Genomic DNA, 23,050 nt, shown 5'->3' on the forward strand with positions numbered 1-23,050 from the left:
TCATGGGATTGAGCCCCTCATTGGGCTCTACACTCTATGCTCCTTCCCTATCTCTCTACCTCTCACCTTGTGCACTCTCACTCTCTCTCAAATAAATAAACAAATCTTTAAAAATATATATTAGAGGGATCCCTGGGTGGCGCAGCGGTTTAGCGCCTGCCTTTGGCCCAGGGCGCGATCCTGGAGACCCGGGATCGAATCCCACGTCGGGCTCCCGGTGCATGGAGCCTGCTTCTCCCTCTGCCTATGTCTCTGCCTCTCTCTCTCTCTCTCTGTGACTATCATAAATAAAAAAAAATAAAAATAAAAAAAATAATAAAAATAAAAATATATATTAGAGATGGGAAATTGAGGCCGTATGGGGGAAAGGACTTGCCTAAGCACATGCAGCTCCAGAACCAAAGCCTGGACACACACACACACACACACACACACATACACCCTGCCACTGCCTACCCCACATCAGCACTCTCTCTCACTGCCCTCTCATTGAATGCCTGGACACAGAGAAAGAGCAGAGATGGCAGGTGGGCACAGGTCCCATTTTATCAGGCCTTTCATTGCCAAGTGGGCAGGTGCTGCTCTGAGATGGTCCATTTCACAGGGTGGTCTTCCCAAGAGTGGCCTGATCTCTTACAGTGATGATTAAGGTAATATCGTGGCATCATCAATTCTCCTGTTTCTTGTTGTTATTCATTCATTGCTGCATTCGTTCATCCATTCATATGACAAACAGTTATTGAGCCCAGCTGTGGGAGGGCATCCCTTGCTGCACTCAAGCATTTCCACTTTACCCTCCTCCTCTGGGAAGGATCTCCCTGCAGCTGTCGAAGGAGACAGACTGTCTGGTAGCCCCCAAGGGAGTCTGAGGCTTAAAGAGAAATGCCTATAGAGGGGCGTCTGGGTGGCTCAGTGGTTGAGCGGCTGCCTTTGCCTCAGGGCATGATCCTGGAGTCCAGGGATCAAGTTCCGCATCAGACTCCCCTGTGGGGAGCCTGCTTCTCCCTCTGCCTATGTCTCTGCCTCTCTCTCTCTGTGTCTCTCATGAATAAATAAATTTAAAAAAATACCTATAGGAAGGAAATGTGGGAGAATTGTGGTTTGGGGGTAGACCCTTGACAGCACACCTGTGGAAGAAAGCCCCTATTCCTAAAATCACCTCAGGTACTGAAAGGAATATGTGTTTCTGTGCAACAGTATAAAGAGCCAAGGACCTGGAGTGAAGAGACCTGCATTCAGGTTCCTGTCACACCACCAAAATGCTACATGGCCCAGCGGGGAATAGTGCCTTGCCCAAGGCACAACATATTAGTGGCCAAAGTGGAACTTGAATCAGGTTCCTTTTTTTTTTTAAGATTTTTATTTTATTTATTCATGAAAGACACAGGGAGGGGGGCGGTCAGAGACATAGGCAGAGGGAGAAGCAGGCTCCATGCAGGGACCCCGATGTGGGACTCGATCCCGGGACTCCAGGATCACGCCCTGGGCTGAAGGTAGGCATTAAACTGCTGAGCCACCCAGGGATCCCACTGAATCAGGTTCTTTACTCCAAAGTCCACGTGTGGACTATTGGCCTGGATGCCCCAAACGAGGCTTTCTATGTCTCTTATCCTCAGGCAACCCCAAGAATGCCACAACCCTGATCTGGACCTTCTAGGGCAATAGGACTCCTCTTCATCTTCTCAGCTGAGATTGGTACCTGTGCACAGGGTGAAGAGCTCCCTGGACTTAGTCACTCCGCTTGGGTTCACAGAACCAGGCTCAGCCACTTCCGGAGATGCAGGAGCAGGAAGGCCACCAGGAGGCTACCAGGCTAACCCCAAGGGAGGAAGAAACTGTGAGGTGGGGCAGTTGTGGCACACGAGAGGGAGAACAAGCGGGCATTCTGTCCAGCTGCTGAGATGTCAAAGGGCTCTGCACACTTGGCCTGTTCCCGGCTCCACCCCCCTCCAGGCAAGAAAACAAAGAAGGTCGTGTGAGCAGGGCTGTGAGGAAAATGATGCTGCATTTCTACCTTCTTCTGGGCTGGTCAACACAAACTCAAGCCCTTGGGGCTCAGCGCTAGCTGAGCACAGGTTATGGTCTCACCAGCCCTGGCATCTGCTGACTGCCTGCTGTGGGCCAGCCCCATGCCAGAGGTGGCGGCAACACTAAGGAAGATAAATCTCGGCCCCTGTGCTCCAGGGGTTCCCAGTCTGGCACAGGAAACAGAATGAACCTCCACGAAGCCTTCTACCTCAGAGCAATTACGTCTGAGACACAGACTCTAAGGGCTCTATGGCTCCTCGAAGCTGGAGAGATGGATGAAGCCAGGGCAAGTCCCAGGGAAGGCTGCAGAGAAATAGGAGGTATTTTCAATGAACTCGAGGACTGAGGAACACTAGAGGAGGAGAGGAAGAGAGATGAGAGAGAAGGGCCTCCAAAGGAAAAAAAGAACATCTTATTAAAAGGCTTGGACACGAGAGGGGTACCTCAGTGGCTCAGTCGGTTAAGCATCCAACTCTTGGTTTCGGCTTAGCTTGTGATCTCAGGGTCATAGGATTGAGCCTGGAGTCAGGTTCCATGCTCAGTGGAGTTGGCTTGAGATTCTCTCTCTGGCCCTCCCCCTGTTTTCTTTCTCTCCCTAAAATAAATCAATTCTTAAAATTTTTTTTTAAATTAAAAAAAAAAAAAGGCTTGGACCCAAGAAACAACAAGTGTTGGCAAGGATGTGGAGAAAAAGGAACCTTCATGCACTCTTGGTGGGAGTGCAAACTGGTGCAGCCACCCTGGAAAACAGTACAGAGGTTCCTCAAAAAGTTAAAAATAGAATTACCCTAGGATCCACCAATCACAGTCCTGGATATTTACCCCCCAAAATACAAAAACACTAATTCAAAGGGATACATACATCCCGATGCTTATAGCAGCATAATCTACAATAGCCAAGATATGGAAGCAGTCCAAATGTACATCGATTGATGAATAGAAAAGGAGAAAATACTCCACACACAATGGAGCATTTTTCATCCATTAAAAAAAGAATGAAATCTTGCCATTTGCAAGGACATGGATGGAGCTAAAGAATATAATGCTAAGTGAAATAAGTCTATCAGACAAAGACAAATACCATATGATTTCACTCATGTGGAATTAAAAAACAAAATGGGATCCCTGGGTGGCTCAGTGGTTTAGTGCTTGCCTTCGGCCCAGGGTGTGATGCTGGAGTCCCGGGATCGAGTCCCACATCAGGCTTCCTACATGGAGCCTGCTTCTCCGTCTGCCTGTGTATCTGCCCCTTTCTCTCTCTCTCTCTCTCTCTCTCTCTCCCTATCATGAATAAATAAATAAAAATCTTTAAAAAAAATAAAAAAATAAAAATAAAAAACAAAACAAGCAAAGGGGAAAAGAGAGAGAGAGAAATAAAGAAATAGGCTCTTATTTATAGAGAACACACTGATGGATACCAGAGAGGAGGCCGGTAGGGAAGTGGGTGAAATAGGTGATGGGGATTAAGGACGGAACTTGTTGCGATGAGCACTGGGCGATGTATGGAATTGCTGAACCACAATACTGTACACCTGAAACCAATATAACACTGTATGTTAACTAACTGGAATTAAAACTTTTTAAAAATCTAAAAATATAAGACTTGGACAGAGGGGCATAGCAGCTAGGGTAGAGAAAGTCTGGGAGGTACGGAGAGGTAAGTAAAGTAAGCAAAACAATAGAGCTAAGTAAGTCAGCCACGTCCCTCAGTTTAATCAGCCAGTCACTTCTTCCTGACTCTGTGTTTTTTTTTTTTTTTTTCTGACTCTGTGTTTGACAAAATATAGGGAAGATGTGGCTTCGACATGGTCCTGAATCACCCTCCCTGCAAAGAGGAAACTAAGGCAGATAAGTCAGAGCCATATACCTGTGGGCATAGAGTGCAGCTGTACACGACTAGCCACGCCAGTGCCAGGTAATCTCTGGCTATCCAGCAATCTCACAGAGACAGCAGGAAATGCACAATACTGTCATCACTAAACGGGCACCTGTTGCTATTAACAGTTTAAGTTCTATTCTCAGTTAATGGTCATGTTCAAAGTCCTAGGCAAAGGCTTTCCAGGCTTATTTTGGGAGGCTCTCGTTTAGGAACAGCTTCCTAAAGCCAGCTTCACTGGAATTAGGACTTGAGCTAGAGTATATAAAAATACGTGGCACTTCACCTAACAGACAAGATCCCAAAGAGTGAACTTTTTGAGAGTGAAGTCACTTTTTTTTTTTAATACTCACAGAAGAAAGTCTTGTGCATGGTGAACACTTCTATGAAGAGCAGACTACTTAAAATTTTTAAATTACTCTAGGGGTGCCTGGGTGTCTCAGTAGTTCAATGTCTTGCCTTCAGCTCAGGTGGTGATCCTGGGGTCCTGGGATCAAGTCCCACATCAGGCTCCCCACAGGGAGCCTGCTTCTCCTTCTGCCTGTGTCCCTGCTTCTCTCTCTGTGTCTCTCAAGAATAAATAAATCTTTTTTAAAAAATATATTAAATAAAAATTACTCTAAAGAGCTTATGGTACATTGAAGGGGTTAGACATATGGTATCTGGGGCCCTTCTGGGCTAAATTCTGATGGTGTGATGACAAATGACTCTTTCCAAACCCCCTGATGTATCTGCCAGAATTTTTCTGATGAGAGAGCCAGGAGACTCATAGTAGGTACCAGGATGGATCTGTCACCACTTCGTTACCTTCCCTGGTAGCTGCTGCCGTACTGACTCACTAATCCTTCAGCAAGTGTTTCCCGAATCTTTTCCTTGTCAAGGACATAAGGCAGTAAAGCCACATCCCTCCCCTGAGATCCCCTCCAGATCCTCATCACCTCATATTCTCTAAAGCAGTTCACTCCTCTTTAGCCTGACTCCCATGTCCCTTTCTGCATGCGGTCCCATTAACCTTTCCTCCAGCTTAAAACCAGCAAAAAGTCCAAAACTTCAAGCATGAGATACTTAAAAAGTAGTATGTTCTCTATAACATAAATATATATTAAATGTTTTTTAGAAGATACAGAGAAGTATAAATAAAAAACCGTTGGGTGCCTGTGTGGCTCAGTAGTTGAGCATCTGCCTTTGGCTCAGGTCATGATCCCAGAGTCCTGGGATCAAGTCCCACAACGGGCTCCCCGCAGAAAGCCTGCTTCTCCCTCTGCCTGTGTCTCTGCCTCTCTCTGTGTGTCTCTCATGAATAAATAAATAAAATCTTAAAAAAAAAAAAACAACTGTTAAATCATCCCTAGTCCTACCTTCCCCTCCATCTCTGCCCCACCCACCCCTGTAACCAATACCATTAAATCTTTAACAGCTAGCTAAGATTTTTGTCCATCTTCTGTTTGCTACTCTGGGCTTGCCCACTGCTCTCTGACCAGAGTTGGTCACCTAGTTTCCAAGGGACCCACCCCCTGCAAACATACCTTGCATGTTCCTGCTCATTTGGGAGGCTCAGGTATATCTGGAATGCCCACCCTCCCCAACTCAGCCTCAGGTCTCAATTCCAACCACTCCTCAGTGCCCCACTTAGCTCCTATCTCCCAAAGCCTTCTCCAGCTGTGCCACGCCATGGAGGTGGCCATATTCTAAACTGGAAAAGAGGGACTGAGGACCAGAGAAGAGGAGAAACATGACTGAGGTCATGGTGCAAAGCCAGAATAGAGACTACAGAATGGAGCCAACTGAAACCAGAACTCATCTGAACATTTATTATGTACCCACCATATGCCGATCACTATGTAAGGCACTAGGAAATAAAACAGAATGGCCTCCAGATCCTGTGATCAGAAAACTTGCTGGACTGTGAGCTGATTTAGGGCAGCTGTTTGTCAAGAGGTAGTGTAAAACACAGTGCAAGCAGACTCATGAGCAAATAATGACAGGGGTATCCACATATATTGTAGGACTGTAGACACTCCCAACCCAGCCTGCAGTCAACATGCCTGCATTAGTTTGGGCAGGCTTCCAGGAGGAAGCAGCCATGCATGGCTCCATGCATGGGTGAGAGTAGAGAACACTGGAGAAGCCTGCTATTCGAGCTCTTTAAGGGAACGGTAGTCACTGGGAGAAACATGCAGGAATGGGAAGTGAACCTAGAGGCCATAAAGGAATCAGATTGTAGAATCAGTGGCTGCTCCATGCCCTCCTCACACTCTGAGTCAAGTCTCAGAGAGAAGCCGGTTAATTGGCTTTTAGCTAAGTATCATAGCTCCTAGTGGGCAGAGCTGTTTTAGCTCAGCCATCTCATAGGATATCAGCGAGCCAATGAATGGGTCACTTTGAGGTCAATCAGGGGCTCCCCCTGCACAAGAACCAGCCCAGCCCCACTCTACTAGGGTAGGCGAGTGGGAAGAGAATAGTTCTAGCAAGAAAGGAATGTTGAGGATAGTAGACACCATGCAAAAGCAGGGGATTGCCGGGGAGGGCAGAGGAGGCAGGGAGGGTGGCATCTCAGCAGGGGTGGCTGTGAGCAAAGACAAAGAGGTAAAATTAACAGAGGATAATACAGAGACTTGCTCCATCAGGGGAAGAAAGGAAGAAACCGATATCTCTGAGAGCCTGCTAGGTGGTGTGTCTCAAGAGCTATTTTGAAGAAGTGATCTCAGATCCAGTTGTATATTCTACACAAATTGGGACAACTTACAAAAATACAGAGCCCCACACCAGGCCTTCTAGAGCTCAATTCCCTGGCATGTAGGCATGTTTGTTTATAAGATTTTATTTTTAAATAATCTCTCTACCCAATGTGGGGCTTGAAGCTACACCTTCAAGATTTAAGAGTCACATCCTCTATCAACTGAGTCAGCAGGTGCCCCAGGTTTCTTTCTAGGTTTTAAACCTCCTGTGTGATTCAGATGTACTGCCTAGGATCACAACCATGGTGGTGCATGTTTCACTCTTTTTTTAAGTAGCCCAACATGGGGCTTGAACTCATAACCCTGAGATCAAGACCTGAGCTGAAGCCAAGAGCCAGACGCTAACCAACTGAGCCACCCAGGCACTCCTACATGTTTCTGTCTTAATCTCTTTCAGTTCTCTAGAATCAAGAGAGCTATCGATTCACATCCTGGCTTGATAAGGCACATGGTATGTCTCCCATTTCACAGATGAGAAAACCAAGGCTCAGAGAGGTGAAGTAACTTGCTCAAGGTCACAGTCATACAGGCAGTCAGTAGTAGTCGGTTTTTTATAAGTTTGACCCCCAACTCTGAGGGACACATTCTTGGCTGTGTCCTGAAGAGGAGTGGTTCAGCTGTCCCATTAGAGCAGCCCAGCCACAGACCTTCCTGAAAGATAGCAGCACTGGGAACCACAGGATGTGGAGAGGTGGGAGTGGAACCAGCCAGCCTAGCCAGCACCTGGCAGCGCTCCCTGACCAGCAGGGATCTAACATCTTCTCAGACGTGTGTGGCCTCCAGGAATGATCCTACATCAGAATTGCTCTGATGAGACATCAGAAAGAATTTCAAGACCCCAATCTCTAAAAATGCTACAGAGTTAGCTAGCTCTGAGAGTGCTTTATAAAATCTCTTTCTCTAAGAAATATTTTCAAGATTGCTACATGGACCTGTGTTTATAAACCTCTGTGGACACACAGCCTTAACTCCACTCAGTCTGGCCCTTCTGCTCTCCAGGGTAGGGACTGGATCTTGTGCCTCTGTTTTCTAATCTGTAAAATGGGGACAGTGACTTCCCACCTGTTTGCTTACGCTAATCAGGAGTCTCCCCATCAAATGAGGTAACAGAGAAGCTGCCCAACCCAGCTCCTCTCCATAAGCTCTCCAGAACAAATGACAGCCAGGCTTTCAGCACAATGATGTCCATATCTGTAACCATTTGGTAGGTGGATGCCTGGCTATGCCCCTCACATCTATGGCAGGAATGGGAAAAGTGGCATTTTTTTTTTAATTATTTATGATAGTCACACAGAGAGATAGAGAGAGACAGAGACACAGGCAGAGAAAGAAGCAGGCTCCATGCACTGGGAGCCCGACGTGGGATCCGATCCTGGGTCTCCAGGATCGCGCCCTGGGCCAAATGCAGGCGCCAAACCGCTGCGCCACCCAGGGATCCCAAAAGTGGCATTTTGAAAGTTGCTGAGAGCTGTTACCATGTACTAAGGGAGACAGAAGACTCCATCATGGGGGCAAAGTGGGTATAGGTCAAAGATGGCTTTTGTTTGGGAAAAAAAAATTTTTTAAGAGTTTATTTATTCATGAGAGACACAGAGAGAGACAGAGACAGAGAGGCAGAGACACAGGCAGAGGGAGAAGCAGGCTCCATGCAGGGAGCCCAATGTGGGACTCAATCCCTGGTCTCCAGGATCACACCCTGGGCTGAAGGCAGCGCTAAACTGCCGAGCCACCCAGGCTGCCCTCTTTGGGAAAAATATTAAAGGGCCTTTGATTCAGGGTCCATTCAGGGACAGGTTGCAACAAGGAGCTAACCTGGTGCTATCTGAAGGATAGGGGGTCTCCCCTGGGTAGTAAGTATAAAGAATGGTAGCAGATTTGGGGCCTTGGGTGGGGTCCTGGAAGCCCCAGCATCATGACACAGGTCAGGAGTCAAAGGAGCAGAGGGTTCTGCTACCATACTTTAAGCCATCTCTGTGCAGAAATTCCTTTCATTACCCTCAAGCTTTAGGAGAAACTCAGCATACCCTGCAACCAGTCTTGGTGGTGAGAGAAGGCACTCAGAAATGGGCCTGAGTCCATGCCTGAGCCAAGGTCACAGAGGGAGCCCAGCTTTGTCTCACAGGAGGAAGAAGCCCCCAAGCCCAAGGCCTTGAGACTCAGAGAAGGATATGAGTACTCCCCAGGGAGAGCCAGAAAGGCTGGATTAGGAAGAGGACTTCCTGTTGCCCTGGAATGGAATGCTCATTATTCTTATTTGGACATTAAAGAATGGGACCCCAGAAGGCTGGAAAACATGAAGAGACTCAGATTCCACATGTGGTATTTCAACAATCCTGTGAGATGGGGACCATCTTAGGATGAAGAAACAGAGCCTGTGAGAGTGAAGCTTCTGGAGGTCTAAAAGCTCCCAGGAGCAGAGTCAAAATCAAAACCGGGCCTTGTGGCTCCTGCACCCAGAATAGTCACTGCCAGGCTAGGGCTCGTCAGTCTCCTGCCCTGAGTCCCTCAGCTGCTCTTTTCCCCTCTGCCCTGTCTTCTCAGCTGGGAAGGGAGGACAGAGGAGAGAGAAGCAAGGCTCTCCTCCCTAAGCCTGGTAGGAATGCTTTTTTTCCCTCCCAGAACCACCCTTCAGCTAACTTACCCCCGTTAGCTTAGAGGTCCTTCCCCAGGGTGCCAAATTAACCTCACCCCAAGGAGGGAAGCTTATTTCATCCTCCCCCAGGCCTGGTGGCCAGGACGCCAGGGGGCCAGCAGCTCAGAATTCAAGATTAGGGTCCTGAGGCCTCAGGATTAGATGCTGGCCACCAAGGGCAAAGGGTGAGCAGGGAGCCAGCCTTGGAGGTACACCAGATTCAGGACAACTAGGCTCTCACCAGACCTCCTTCAATAGCCTACCAGGGGGATCCCTGGGTGGCTCAGCAGTTTAGCACCTGCCTTTGGCCCAGGGTGTGATCTTGGAGTCCTGGAATCAAGTCCTACATCAGGCTCCCTGCATGGAGCCTGCTTCTCTCTCTGCCTGTGTCTCTGCCTTCTCTCCCTGTGTTTCTCATGAATAAATAAATAAAATATTAAAAAAAAAAAAGCCCACCAAGAGCAGGAAACAATTGTATCAACCTCCTTCTTTGTTCTCTGGAGGAGACCTGAAGGTCTGAGGCAAAAAGAAAATTCAGGACATCTGGGTATCTCCAAGGAAGTGCTGGACTAGGAGTCAGAGTCATGGGCTTAAATCCTCACTGACACCTACCATGGCAAGTCAGCCAAGCTAACTAAACTCCAGCTTCATCTGCAAAATGGGAGAAAGACCTATCATCACATAGGCTGCACGAGGATTAAACCAGGTAATGAACTCCTGTGGCTAGTGCAGGACCAGATTTAGAGAAGACACCCAATCCCTAACACCCAGCGCTCCTTTCCCTTCTTCTTAGCCCAGCACTCTCTGAAGAGGACAGGATTTTTTTTTTTTTTTTTTAGATTTTATTTATTTATTCATGAGAGATACAGAGAGAGAGGCAGAAACATAGGCAGAGGGAGAAGCAGGCTCCCTTTGTAAAGCCTGATGTGGGAATTTAATCCTGGAACCCCGAGATCACGTCCTGAGCCAAAGGCAGATGCTCAACCACTGAGCCACCCAGGCATCCTGAGAGGACAGGATCAACCTAGGTAGACAGTGGCTCTGAAACCGCCTTCTTGGAGGTTCCTTGCAGACTACGAGAGGGAGGGCAAGGAAGAGAGCCAGGTAGACCTCTGCTCATCCCTTCTTTTGCCTTTTCTATAATGGCACCTTCACTTTGATCGCTTTATATCCTGTCCCCCAGCCCATAATAATCCCCTTTTGAAAGTTTTATTGCTTAAGTAACAAACTCTACTGAAGGAAATCAGGAGTAGTCACCTTTTTCCACAAAGAGCCAGATAGTAAATAATTTCTGCATTGTGGACCAAGAAGCAAAATCAAGGTAATCTATATAAGGAAGAAGAAAACAAAATCTCCATAAATATTTAGTTGATGAAATTCAAAATATAATACGGAGTTTTATTTTATTTTTGTTTGTTTTTGTTTTTGTAATACAGATCTTCCAATGAGAAGAATAGAACATTTTTGGTGGGAGAGGGATAACATTTTGCTTAACCGGGGTCCAAAGTCAGTGTTCCCTATCATCAAATCCGTTGGAACTGTTCATCTCTAAAATCTGTTCATAGCCCCAGGGCCACTCAGACAAGTGGCAGAACAGATGTGGGGGGTTATAGGTTTCTACCCCCAAGACTAGACAGGGTAGGGTAGGACTCCTTGCAGATTAAAGTTCTTGGGCTCTAAAGCCTGGTGAAGGCTGCTTTGAGTCTGGGCCAATATCCCAGAGGGACACTGAAAGCCACAGCCATCACCTCTGTGGGAAGACTGGAAGCATCAAGGTCTCCTCCAACCTCCTACCTGCATGGCCAGAGCCTGAGCTGCTTGACTGCCACTAAAGTGATGGGTACCTAAGGCCCAAACTCCTACCACTAGCCTCAGCTCTTACCCCTCATGTGGATTTCCTCAGCAAGAAGTACAGGGTAACCATGTTCTCTCCTTTGCCCTCAGAAGCAGGCCCTTCCCCAGGCAGCCCTTCCCCCAGAGCTCTCAAAAACCTGGAGACCCTTCCAGCCAGCTTCTAAAAGTACGGACAAAGAAGCAGAAGCTTCTGCTGGAGTTCTGTGGTCTCCTACAGACCTTGGATCCCCTCCGCCTCTGAGGGGAGGGAGGCCACCCCATCTCTGCCTCTGGTCCTGGCACGGCTGGGTCACAGACATATCCCGAACCTCATCTGCATCATTTATAAAATGGGAGTGATTACATTTGCCTTACCCACCTTGTCTTGCTTTCAAAACTTCAAATTATCCAATGATTGAAAATGTCATGACATGTAAACACCACGAAAGAGGGCAAAGTCAGAGAGAGGAAAAAAGGTTGGAACAAAGGGAGAAGCACAGAAGAACTCGACCGCTTTAAACGTTCCCGCCGTGAAAACTGGAAGGCATCTTTACAAAACTCTCAAAGTCCCCAAAACACACAAGATCGATGAAAGCGTTTCGGCAAAGCCACATGGAAATGAGCATCTACTGGTGACCCAGTAAACCCATTCGGTCTCCAGTTTCAACTATGACACAAATCAGTCATGACCTTTGACCCAGTATTCCACCTCGGTGAATACGCCCAGCAGAAATAACGCAGAGAGGAAATTAAACAAATATGTCCACAGAAACATTTATTTTTAGTAGTGAGAAACAACAGGGGGAGCTTAAGTAAACCGGCAATGTCTGTATGGCAGACTGTGATCCTGGGGTCCTGGGATCGAATCCCACATGGGGCTCCCTGCATGGAACCTGCTTCTCCCTCTGCCTGTGTCTCTGCCTCTGTGTGTCTCTCATGAATAAATAAATACAATCTTAAAAAAAAAAAAAAGAACACTCATGGAGGGGCACTTGGGTGGCTCAGTAGTTGAGTGTCTGCCTTTGGCTCAGGTCGTGATCCTGGGGTCCTGGGATCGAGTCCCACATCGGGCTCCCCACAGGGAGCTTGTTTCTCCCCTCTATGTCTCTGCCTCTCTCTCTCTGTCTCTCATGAATAAATAAATACAATCTTTAAAAAAAAAAATTGACAAAATTGCAATGAGGGTGATAGCATTGATAAAAATATTTTATCAGAGTTAGATGTCCTGAAGTTGAAAACTGTTCTCTAGATGTGAAAGAGAATAGTCAAGCCCTTCAGAGATGCATAATCAAGTATTAAGGGATAAAGAAGCATAATGTCTGCAACCTATTTTCAAATGGTTCAGAAGCAATAAGAGACAGTCAGACAGACAGACAGAAAGGAAGGAGAAAGAAGGGAGAGGGGCAGGGGGAGGAGGAGGAAAGAGGGGAGGGAAAGAGAGAGAAGGTTAAAAAAAATATTCAAAATTGGTGTATTTGAATAAAGGATCTATGAGGGGCACCTGGGTGGCTCAGCTGGTTGAGTGTCTGCCTTCAGCTCAGGTCATGATCCCAGGGTCCTGGAATTGAGTCTCACGTCAAGCTCCCTCCTGAGCAAGGAGCCTGCTTCTCCCTCTCCCTCGGCCTGCCGCTCTGCCTGCTTGGTATCTGCTCTCTCTCTCTCTCTCTCTCTTAATAAATAAATAAAATTAAAAAAAAAATAAAGGCTATATGGGAGTTCTGTTATTCTGAAAACTTTTTAAATTAAATTTGCAATTATATTGAAACAAAAAATGTTTAAGTCATATGGATTCAGGATACATGGAACGGTATAAATAAAACAATGTCAAGTCGAAAACAACACAACACAGACATAGATACTGGTGATGAAGTAGAAAAGAGAGTGTACACTATAGATATAGGTATCTAATTATTTCAGTGACCCACCACCACACCTAAGTGCCTCCCTCCTACTCTTAGAGTTTTCATAATGCAAACAGAGCTCAGTAAGACATACCCCTCAGGGCAAACGATTTGCCCCGTGTGCCAGCTTCTGACGGAAGGGTGGCAATGCAGCCACTTTGTTTGAGTGGCTTTGTGCTTTGTTTTCCTAACAATGAGTGATGAAAGCGCCTCCCTCCTTCTTCCATTGCCTCTATCATCCAGGGCCCTTGGCGGTCGCCTGTCCTCCTGCCAGCCCCATCCCTTCAACCCCCACCATGTGTTCTCTTGCCCAAGCCTAGGCCTGCTGTTCCTCAATTCCTGGCAGAGCCCTAACCTTGGGGTGGTTACCTGCCATCTCCTGCATTAGACTGTGAGGTGCTGTCCTACCCAGGGTGAGGAGTTCCTCCTCTGAACAGCTGGCACATGTTTTTGGTGTCCCCCTATTAGATTGTGATCTGTTCCATCTCATTTCATTTGAGGAGAGCACTCCTGTGCCCTAAACGATCTTAAGTGCTTCTGGGGCCAGGCCCAAGCCCTAAATGTCTTACATCCATCATAGTGCCCATTGTACAGTGGGTGCCTAGGAAGGATCATTTGACATGTGATAATGACCTAGAGTATAGACGTGAACATAGGCATCCGCATACATACCACTCATCTTTCAGAAACCACTGGCTTGCCCAGGGCACAGTATGGCCCAAAAGCTACCTTGCCACTAACACCAAGCTGAGAGCTTCCTGGGCCTGAAGAAGACAAGCTTAGTGTTAATGGCAAGGAAGCCTTTTGGTACGAGGGACAAGAGTACACTGTAAAACTTCTCTGAGTCTCAGTTTCCTCATCTGTGAAGTAGGAATGTGACCCAGCTCATATTATTCTGGAAGGATGGGAAGTACTTGGTACAGACACTGATGTGAATGCAGAAGATTCTTTTTTTTTGTTTTTAATAAATATTTTATCCATTCATTCATAAGAGACACAGAGAGAGAGCCAGAGACATAGGCATAAGGAGATGCAGTCTCCCTGTGGGGAGCCTAATACGGGACTTGATCCCAGGACCCCAGGATCATGCCCTGAGCCAAAGGCAGATGCTCAACCACTGAACCACCCAGCATCCCAGCACAGAAGATTCTTAACACATGTCAGCCACATTCACCTTCCCAGCAACAGGAAATATAAGCATGTATGTGATCAAAGAGGCACAAAAATCCCAGGCCAGGGCAGCAGGCAGTGCTTTGTCCAGTAAAGTTTCTGGCTTTTATTTCTTTCTCTGGGATTGGCTGTGTGGCACAGAGGTGGAATCCCAGTTGGCTTCTCCTTGATAAAGGAAATCTGAATTTCTTGAGCCAGCTGCCTACCATTTTGAAGACTGAATTTCTTCATCTGTGAAGTGGGAGTGATAAATGCTTCCTGGGATATTACAAGGATTAAATATAATAATGTGTGCCCAGAAAATGAAGGTAATTACTGCATTTTGTTTCCCACTTTGTGTTTGTAAAGTCCTGGCCGATCATGGACTTTGAGGCGTGCTGGGGGCTTGGCTGAGGTTTTCTGCCTCAGATTTAAGCCAAGGTGGGTTCCAGACAGCGCTGCGGTTTACTGATGGGTATCTGTGGGGGCTGAGCACTTATCAAGTGTAAAAGGCCTGCTCTGGACCCTACAGAAGGGAGCCCAGCTTGGAGGAATCTTCGTGCAGAGATGACCAGGTGAACCCTTTCAGGTAACATGAAGTATGATGACCTGAGCACTTAATATGGATATGCGTCTAGAATAAGAGGTATTTAAACACACGGAATGGGGTGGAATAGGTAAGGTAGGTCAGGCTTTGCCAGGGAAACAGCATTTGACCTGGACCTTGAAGGAAAAGTTTCATTTTTCCAAGAGTAAGGGAAAACAGCAAGAGCAAGGAGAAATCAAAGAGGTTGTTAGGACTTCTGGCTTTTGTCTCAGTTCTATAGTGATGCTCAAAATAAGAACCTAGGGGGATGGGTGCTCGGGTGGCTCAGGTCATGATCCCGGAGTCCTGGGATCAAGTGCCTACACAGGGCTCTCTGCTCAGCGGGGAGTCTGCTTCTCCTTCTGCCCTTCCCCCCTGCTCGTGCTCTCTCTCTCTCTCTCTCAAATAAATAGATAAAATCTTAAAAAAAAAAAAAAAAAAGGACCTAGGGGAGGGGGTAGAAAAGTGGGAGGGGAGGAGTGGGGAGAGAGGGAGATAGATGATGGGGATTGAGGAGTACATTTGTTGTGATGAGCACTGGTGCTGCATGGAAGTGCTGAGTCACTGTACTGTACACCTGAAACTAATATTACACTGTTAACTAACTGGAATTTAAATAAAAACTTAAACAAACAAACAAAATAAGAGAACCTGCCTTCGAAGGGCTGACAGCCTGGTACAAACGAACTTGAGATAGGCCTCATTTCATCACTGGGTGATCCCAGAGCCATAAGCACTGCTCCAGTAGCACAGGACTTGGGAGGAATGTTAACTCTGAGCATATGTGCCTCAAGCAAACACAAAAGAGGAGGGCATGTGTGGGTGTGAGAAATAGCCCTGGATAAATGAGAAGGTAGGACTGAGAAATAAAAATAGTTGCTGAGTTAAGGCTGTTAATCTCTCATTGGCTTAACTTCCCTTCTTAAGTTTTTTATTTAAGAAAAAAAAAATTTCATCCAAAATAAGACTCACAGATCTTTATATATTGCTGTAAAAAGATATTCAATGTATTTCATTAAGTGAAAAAAGTAAGTTGTAGGTTTTTATGGTTATGTGATCCCCATACACACACCTACTTTACTTAAAACTTCTGAAAGGTGACACAAGAAAAGTATCACCAAAGTCCAGCTGTGGGCATGAGACAAGGTGGAGGGAGTTGACTTTTTACTTGAACTCTTCAGAGCTTTATGACATTTGCCATGCATTACTTCTACAACTTTTTTTAAAAAGCGTTTTCTTTTTAAAGATTTTATGTATTTATTCATGAGAGACACACAGAGAGAGGCAGAGACTTAGGCAGAGGGAGAAGCAGGCTCTCTGTGGGGAACCCAATGTGGGACTCCATCTCAGGACCCCGGGATCACGTCCTGAGCCAAAGGCAGATGCTCAGCCACTGAGCCACCCAGGTGATTCCCTCCCAAAAAAGTTTCTAATTTAAAAAGAATAAAAGCAGGCAGCCCCGATGGCCCAGCAGTTTGGCACTACCTTTGGCCCGGGATGTGATCCTGGAGGCCCGGGATCGAGTCCCACATCGGGTTCCCTGCAGTGGGCCTGCTTCTCCCTCTGCCTGTGTCTCTGCCTCTGTGTGTGTGTGTGTGTGTGTGTGTCTGTCATGAATAAATAAATAAAATTTTTAAAAAAAGAATTTAAAAAGAATAAAAGCCCCTTTGCTTTAGAGTTCACCTTGGAAACTCTTTTCCCAAGGACTGAGATGGGGCAATCCAAACACCTGCTGTTGCAGTTTTCTCTATAGTGCTTTGTGGCTAGACTGGGCTGTAGAACCCAGCCTGGGTAAATCTGAGCTCTACACATTCCTGAAGGTTTTGTTTCTATCCCCAAAAGAGGTTGCCCTGACTAAGCTGAGTGTGTAATCTTAACCACAGAGGACCCCATAGGGTGACTCAGGTCTGGCAGGCAGCCCTATCAATATGGATGTCGCAGGGAATTCCTCAGTTCTGTTTAGGAAGGGTGAGGTTCAAGAACAGTGGCTCCTTCCCTGGCCCAAGGCTCCTGCCCTTACAGAAGGGGATTTTGCAGGTGTCATGCTTAGCAGGGTGCCTTGTACACAGCGCCTCCTTTAAGTGGCAGGGCATTCGGCTGGTGTCTCCACCAGGGGAGAGGGGAGGGAGAGAGGGCATGTGTGGGGTCATGATGAGGTAGGCTCCTCGGCAGAGCCAGAGCTGTAGATAAAAGGTGAATGAACATACAGATAAACATTTATCTGTCGGTTTAAACCAACACAGTGTGGTTCAAAAGCTTCTTTGAGTTTCACTTTCTGTATTGCTTATTCTGCAACCTTGGACAAATCACTTGCCCTCCCTCAGCCTCCCTTTCCTTGTCTATAAAATCAAGACTTGGGATCCCCGGGTGGTGCAGCAGTTTAGCGCCTGCCTTTGGCCCAGGGCGCGATCCGAGACCCGGGATCGAATCCCACGTCGGGCTCCTGATGCATGGAGCCTGTTTCTCTCTCCCTCTGCCTGTGTCTCTGCCTGTCTCTCTCTCTCTCTCTCTCTCTCTCTCTGTTTGTGACTATCATAAATAAATAAAAATTTAAAAAAAACCTTTAAAAAATCAAGACTTTAGCTTCTTGTTGAGATTGGTTTGGCATAACATTTTATCACTTCATGTTAATGCAATAATCTAAGTAAAGGAAAGTACTATAAGTATAGGAAAGGAGAAAGCGCTGATCATTATATGATATAGATCATATACATTAAATTACCTCATATTTTTGGGCGTACATCCCTCTGGGGAACATCACTCCTTCCCAAATGCTCACACTCCTGATTCTGACTCTCAGAGTTGCTACCCTAATCTCAAGGTCAAAGGGAAAAAACCACCCTGCCACATATTTTCCCCAACTCCCCAGAAACATTCGAATGAGAGCAAAAATGAATTTGTGCTTCATGAGTTCTGATGGTGTGATAGCCAGAGCTCTAGACTAAGAGTCAGACCACCAGTCCCTACCCCTGAGTGACCTCAGACAAGTTACTTCCTCTTTCTGATCCTGGTCTTGTCTAAAAAGGAGGAGTTGGATAGGTTTTTATTTTTATTAAGATTTTATTTATTCATGAGAGACAGAGAGAGAAAGAGGCAGAGACACAAGCAGAGGGAGAAGCAGGCTCCATGCAGGAAGCCTGACGTGGGACTCGATCCCGGGTCTCCAAGATCAGGCCCTGGGCTGAAGGCAGCACTAAACCGCTGAGCCACCTGGGCTGCCCTAGATAGGTTTTTCCTTTTTTTTTTTTTTTTTTTATGATAGTCACACAGAGAGAGAGAGAGAGGCAGAGACACAGGCAGAGGGAGAAGCAGGCTCCATGCACCAGGAGCCCGACGTGGGATTCGATCCTGGGTCTCCAGGATCGTGCCCTGGGCCAAAGGCAGGCGCCAAACCGCTGCGCCACCCAGGGATCCCAGGTTTTTCTTTATAAGTCCTGCTCTGATAGTCCCCTGCTCTACCCAGCCCCAGCTACCAAGGCTGAGAGAAGCCAGAATCGACAGGCCAGCATTTCTCCATTCCCAGAAAAAGACAATCTCCAGCATCCCCAGCAGGCTGGTGCCAAAATGGGAGCACAGCCAAGCGCCTGTACTCGATGCTGGGAGCCAGAAATCAGGCAAGATGCACAGGGTCACAGCCGAGGACCCCCTAGCCAGGGCATGCTGTCCTGATGCAAAGGTGGATCCTGCAGCTTTTCTCACAGATGTCCTCTCACTTATAGGATAAAGACATAGAAGGCCTCCAAAGGAATCAAAAACATGTGTTTTGGGGGCCAGACCAGGACGAGAGTGAGAGAGTCCCTGTTTGTCAATGTACAGTTTTAGTTAAGGTATAACATGCCTACCGAAGATGTACATAAACATGTATGGCTTGATATATTTTCATGAAAAGAATGCATCCGTGAAACAAGAACCTAGATCAAGAAACAGAACAATACCCATCTCCCAGGCACCTCCCTCGTGCCCCTTCCAGTCCCTAGTTCTTCAAGAATAACCACTATTCTGGCTTTTAGCACCACTGATTCATTTTGCCTGTTTGGAATGCCACGCAAATGGAATTATACAGTATGGACTCATTTGAGTCTGGCTTCCTTTGCTCAGTGTTATGTTTGTGAGCTTCATCTAGCAGCATAGGTAAAAATGAAAAACTGGGGTGCCTGGGTGGTTCAGTGGTTGAGCGTCTGCCTTTGGCTCAGGGCGTGATCTCAGGGTCCTGGTAAAGAGTCCTGCACTGGGTTCCCCGCAGGGAGCCTGCTTCTCCCTCTGCCTATGTCTCTGCCTCTCTCTGTCTCTCATGAATAAATAAATAAAATATGTTTTAAAATGAAAAACAGTACTACTCATTTTCATTTTTGTATAGTAAGGATTTAACAAGGAGCTAAAATCAGGAAAACATTCCCTGAGTCTAACCTAGGGTACTCACTGACAGCAGAGGAAGCCAGATTTACATGTAGCTCTCCCCAAAATAAGAATGACCCAACCCTGTTCTTCCTGCAGAGTCCCTCCTAGGTGGCTCCAGAGGTGGGAGACAGGGCCTTGGTACCCCAAACTTACTTCAAAAGTTGGAAGCCCTTGTTCACTGAACATTTACCTTGTGCCTGGCTCTGGGAAGGGTACCATAGACTCAGCATCTCACTTAATCCCCGCAACTATGAGCTAGGTATTGTTATTATTCCTATCTTATGGGTAAGAGAACAGAGGCCCAGAGAGGTTGAATAAGTTGTCCTAAGGTTGCACAGCTAGGAAGGGGACACAAATTCTAATCTGTGTTGACTCCTAGGGCCGAATCTCTCCACTACTCTGTGTTGACAGGGAGCTCACTGGCTGGCTCTGGCCCCCACCTATGTCTCCAACCAATTCTAGTGCTGCTTACCCACATTTCAGCAGCTCAGTCCTCAGGCTCTACCCCGCGCTGGGCCTGTGTCCCTGCTCTTGCCTTCACCTACATATTTACCCTCAGTTTTTAAATGAAGAGTCACTTCCTCAGAGCAGCATTCCCTGATCAGTTGGTCTCAACTGTGCACCTTATTCTCTCTCAACACATCCTGGTCTCTCCTTGCACAGCCCTTAACACAATGTCATAAGGTATTATCCTTTGGGTTCTCCTGTTCATGGGCTTAGTACCTTTCTCCACCAATGTATCAGAAGCTGCAAAGGGACAGGAGTGTGTCCCTTGGGCAGTGGCTGGTACACGATAGCTCCTCAACAGCCAGTGAAGAAAAGGAGGAGAAGGGAGAAAAAAATAAGACTGCCTCTTCTGAATCTGAACACTCGTCTGCAGAAGCTCTAGCTCTAGCATGTTTATGGCCCCCGGCAAGACCACCCCACCACAAGCCTCAGTCTCCTCAGTTTTCAAAAAAATTTTTTTAAAAATTTTATTTATTTATGATAGTCACAGAGAGAGAGAGAGAGAGGCAGAGACACAGGCAGAGGGAGAAGCAGGCTCCATGCACCGGGAGCCTGATGTGGGATTCGATCCCGGGTCTCCAGGATCGCGCCCTGGGCCAAAGGCAGGCGCCAAACCGCTGCACCACCCAGGGATCCCTCCTCAGTTTTCAGATGAAGAGTATGGAAGAAAGGATCTCTAAAGGCCTTCGAGCTCATCTGGACTCTAGACCACAAACCACAGGAGGTCAAGATATTCCAAAGGCCTCAGGACTCTGCAGCCTCTTACCCACCCTATGTCCAGTTAGCACTTTAGAAATGTAAGGGGGTGGGTGATCCAAGGTTCCCAGTCTATGAGGACCAAAGAACAAGAGGCTTCTTCCAGCTCTAATAGCCCTGATGCATGAAGTTGAAGAGAGACAGGACTAAAAAGGAATAATAGATGAATTCCCCAGGAATCTGGCTCTACTTTCTTCTGCAGAGCCCCCCACCCCGACAAGGTCCCTTCCAACTCTGCCCTTGGCAGGTGCCTGGCTGCTCCACAGCCAGGTAAGAGCTGGATCCAGGAGGGCAGAAACTGTCCATGTCTTGCTCATCTCTATGCCTGGAGGACTTAGCACAGACCCCTACAGCTAAGATGTGACTAAGGTGAGGCTACCAAATCAGATGCCATTGGCAGGGCCTGCCAGGGCCTGCTGCTGAACTTTCCACTTTCCTCTTGGTATCATCACCTCAAGAGAATCCCCTGGCTACCCATTCAGAGGCAGACTCCAACTGACCACCATCTAGCCTCTGGCCCTCCATCTTCTTCCCACCCCTTCCCCTAGTCCCTGGGTTGCCAGTGGCAGTCAGCTCAGACATAAGGCTGAGGACTCATGTTCCCCCTGGGTTTCTGCAGTCTTTTGCTCCCCCACCCAGCCAGCCAGTCAGGAAGGACAAGCACTTCCTGGACTTGAAATAATTGCACCTTCTTCTTGAAATAAGGCTCTTCTGGCTTTGAAGCTCTTTCTATTTTGTCTTTTAAAAAAAAGGGGGGGGGGGAAGATGGAGGTGCCTGGGTGGCTCAGTTGGTTGAGCATCCAACTTTTGATTTCAGCTCAGGTCATGATCTCAGGGTCCTGGGATCAAGCCTTGCATCAGGCTCCACACTCAGGGGGAGTGTGCCTGAGGATTCTCTCTCCCTCTCCCTCGGCCCCTTCCCCCACTCGTATTCTCTCTTTCTCTCTCTCTCTCAAATAAATAAATCTTTTAAAAATAATAAAATTAAGGGATCCCTGGGTGGCGCAGCGGTTTGGCGCCTGCCTTTGGCCCAGGGCGCGATCCTGGAGACCTGGGATCGAATCCCACATCAGGCTCCCGGTGCATGGAGCCTGCTTCTCCCTCTGCCTGTGTCTCTGCCTCTCTCTCTCTCTCTGTGACTATCATAAATAAATAAAAAAATTAAAAAAAAAATAAAAATAAAAATAAAAATAAAAATAATAAAATTAAAAATAAAATTGAAGTAAGAGAATTAGACCTGAACCCAGGAGCTCTATAAAAAGGGGAAAGACCTCCTGTCTTGCATCCTGGATACAGCAAAAGCCTTAAACCCCCAAGTTTTTACTCTTGGGGGTGTGAAGGGGTGAGGCTGTACTGATAAGCACAGGTAAGTGTGCAAGTGCTGTACTTATTGGAAAAGGAATGACAGGTGTGCAGGTATAAACTGGACTGGCCAGACCTTGGCTACATCGCTCTCTGGTTAAGCAACTTCGAGCAACTTGCCTAATCTATTTGGACCAGTTTCCTCACATGAAAAATGTGAGTGAAATGAATTTCCATCTCAGGCATCATGGTGAAAATCAAACCCTTGGGCTGGTGTTCTGTAATCACTGAAAAACCATCTAAATATTAGCAGATTCTAGAAATGGAAGGCAAGAAGAGAACTTCAGGAAAAAAATCTTCATTCCTTTCCAAACAATAACTACTTTCAGATCTCAGAATTCATCCCTGGCTACATTCTGGATTTAGCAAACCCGAAAATGCACCCAATCGCTCAGATCCTAGGAACCTTCATGACTGGGCTCCTGTGGCCTGTTACCCAATGCAAATCCATTTTCAGGAGGATTACTTCACCTCCCATTCAGGCGCTGAGCTTATGAAACAAAATCCTGGGAGCCATGGAGAATCCCAAGTGGGGCTCAGAGAAGAAAACCAACAGGCCAGGTCTCAGGCCAGAGTCTGGGGAGGGCTTTGTGAGAAAATGAAACAAGAATCATTTAGACTCCCCATAACTGTCAGACAGGCTATACTGAAAACACAGGGCTCAAGAACTCTAGTCCCTTCCCCGGCAGGTCGTTATTTCCACAGAAATGACTACTTGTGGAGCCACACATGAAGATGAATTCCTCAGGATTGTTTTTAAGGCTTCCCACGAGTCCCGTGACAAGCTCATGCCTACATGATCAAGCAATAAGCACACCAGGAGAGGCGCCCCCTCCACCTCTCCCAGGCTCTTACCTCCCCAGCTCCTCTCCAATGTCGTAAAAGTCCTCCACCTTCTGTTGCTTGAATGTCTCCATGATTGAGCTCCTCATTGAGGCCTGGAGCATACAGCCCTGAAACCAAAAGAAACCCAAGGTCAGGCCAGCCAGGAACACTGGTGCAAGCCTGAGTCCAGGCTTAAAAGTTATCAGCTGCATGGGAGTTTTTTTTTTTTTTTTTAAAGATTTCATTTGTTTATTCATGAGAGGCACAGAGAGAGAGACAGAGACAGAGACAGAGGGGAAGTAGGCTCCTTGCAGGGAGCCTGATGCGAGACTCAATCCCAGGACCCCGGGATCATTCCCAGAGTTGAAGGCAGACACTCAACCGCTGAGCCACCCAGGCCGTCCCTATCTGGAGTTTATAATTTAACGATAATCCACAGCCCTAGTTCCTCAAGAACTA

At 47.0% G+C, this 23,050-nt stretch overlaps 1 protein-coding gene across 6 annotated transcripts in view; it reads right to left on the reverse strand.

Moving 5' to 3' along the window:
- Window positions 1-23,050, reverse strand: part of DAPK2 (death associated protein kinase 2) — a 124,867-nt gene that overhangs the window by 95,309 nt on the left and 6,508 nt on the right. For all 6 annotated transcript variants that reach the window (XM_072809048.1, XM_072809047.1, XM_072809045.1 and 3 more), the window contains one exon: window positions 22,622-22,719. In XM_072809048.1, coding sequence (XP_072665149.1) covers window positions 22,622-22,713 — 92 coding nt within the window. In that variant the 5' untranslated portion in view covers window positions 22,714-22,719. Of the gene's footprint in view, window positions 1-22,621; window positions 22,720-23,050 lie in introns of those variants that run through there.

Source organism: Canis lupus, chromosome 32 (assembly GCF_048164855.1).
Source record: "Canis lupus baileyi chromosome 32, mCanLup2.hap1, whole genome shotgun sequence".
Lineage (NCBI taxonomy): Eukaryota > Metazoa > Chordata > Mammalia > Carnivora > Canidae > Canis > Canis lupus.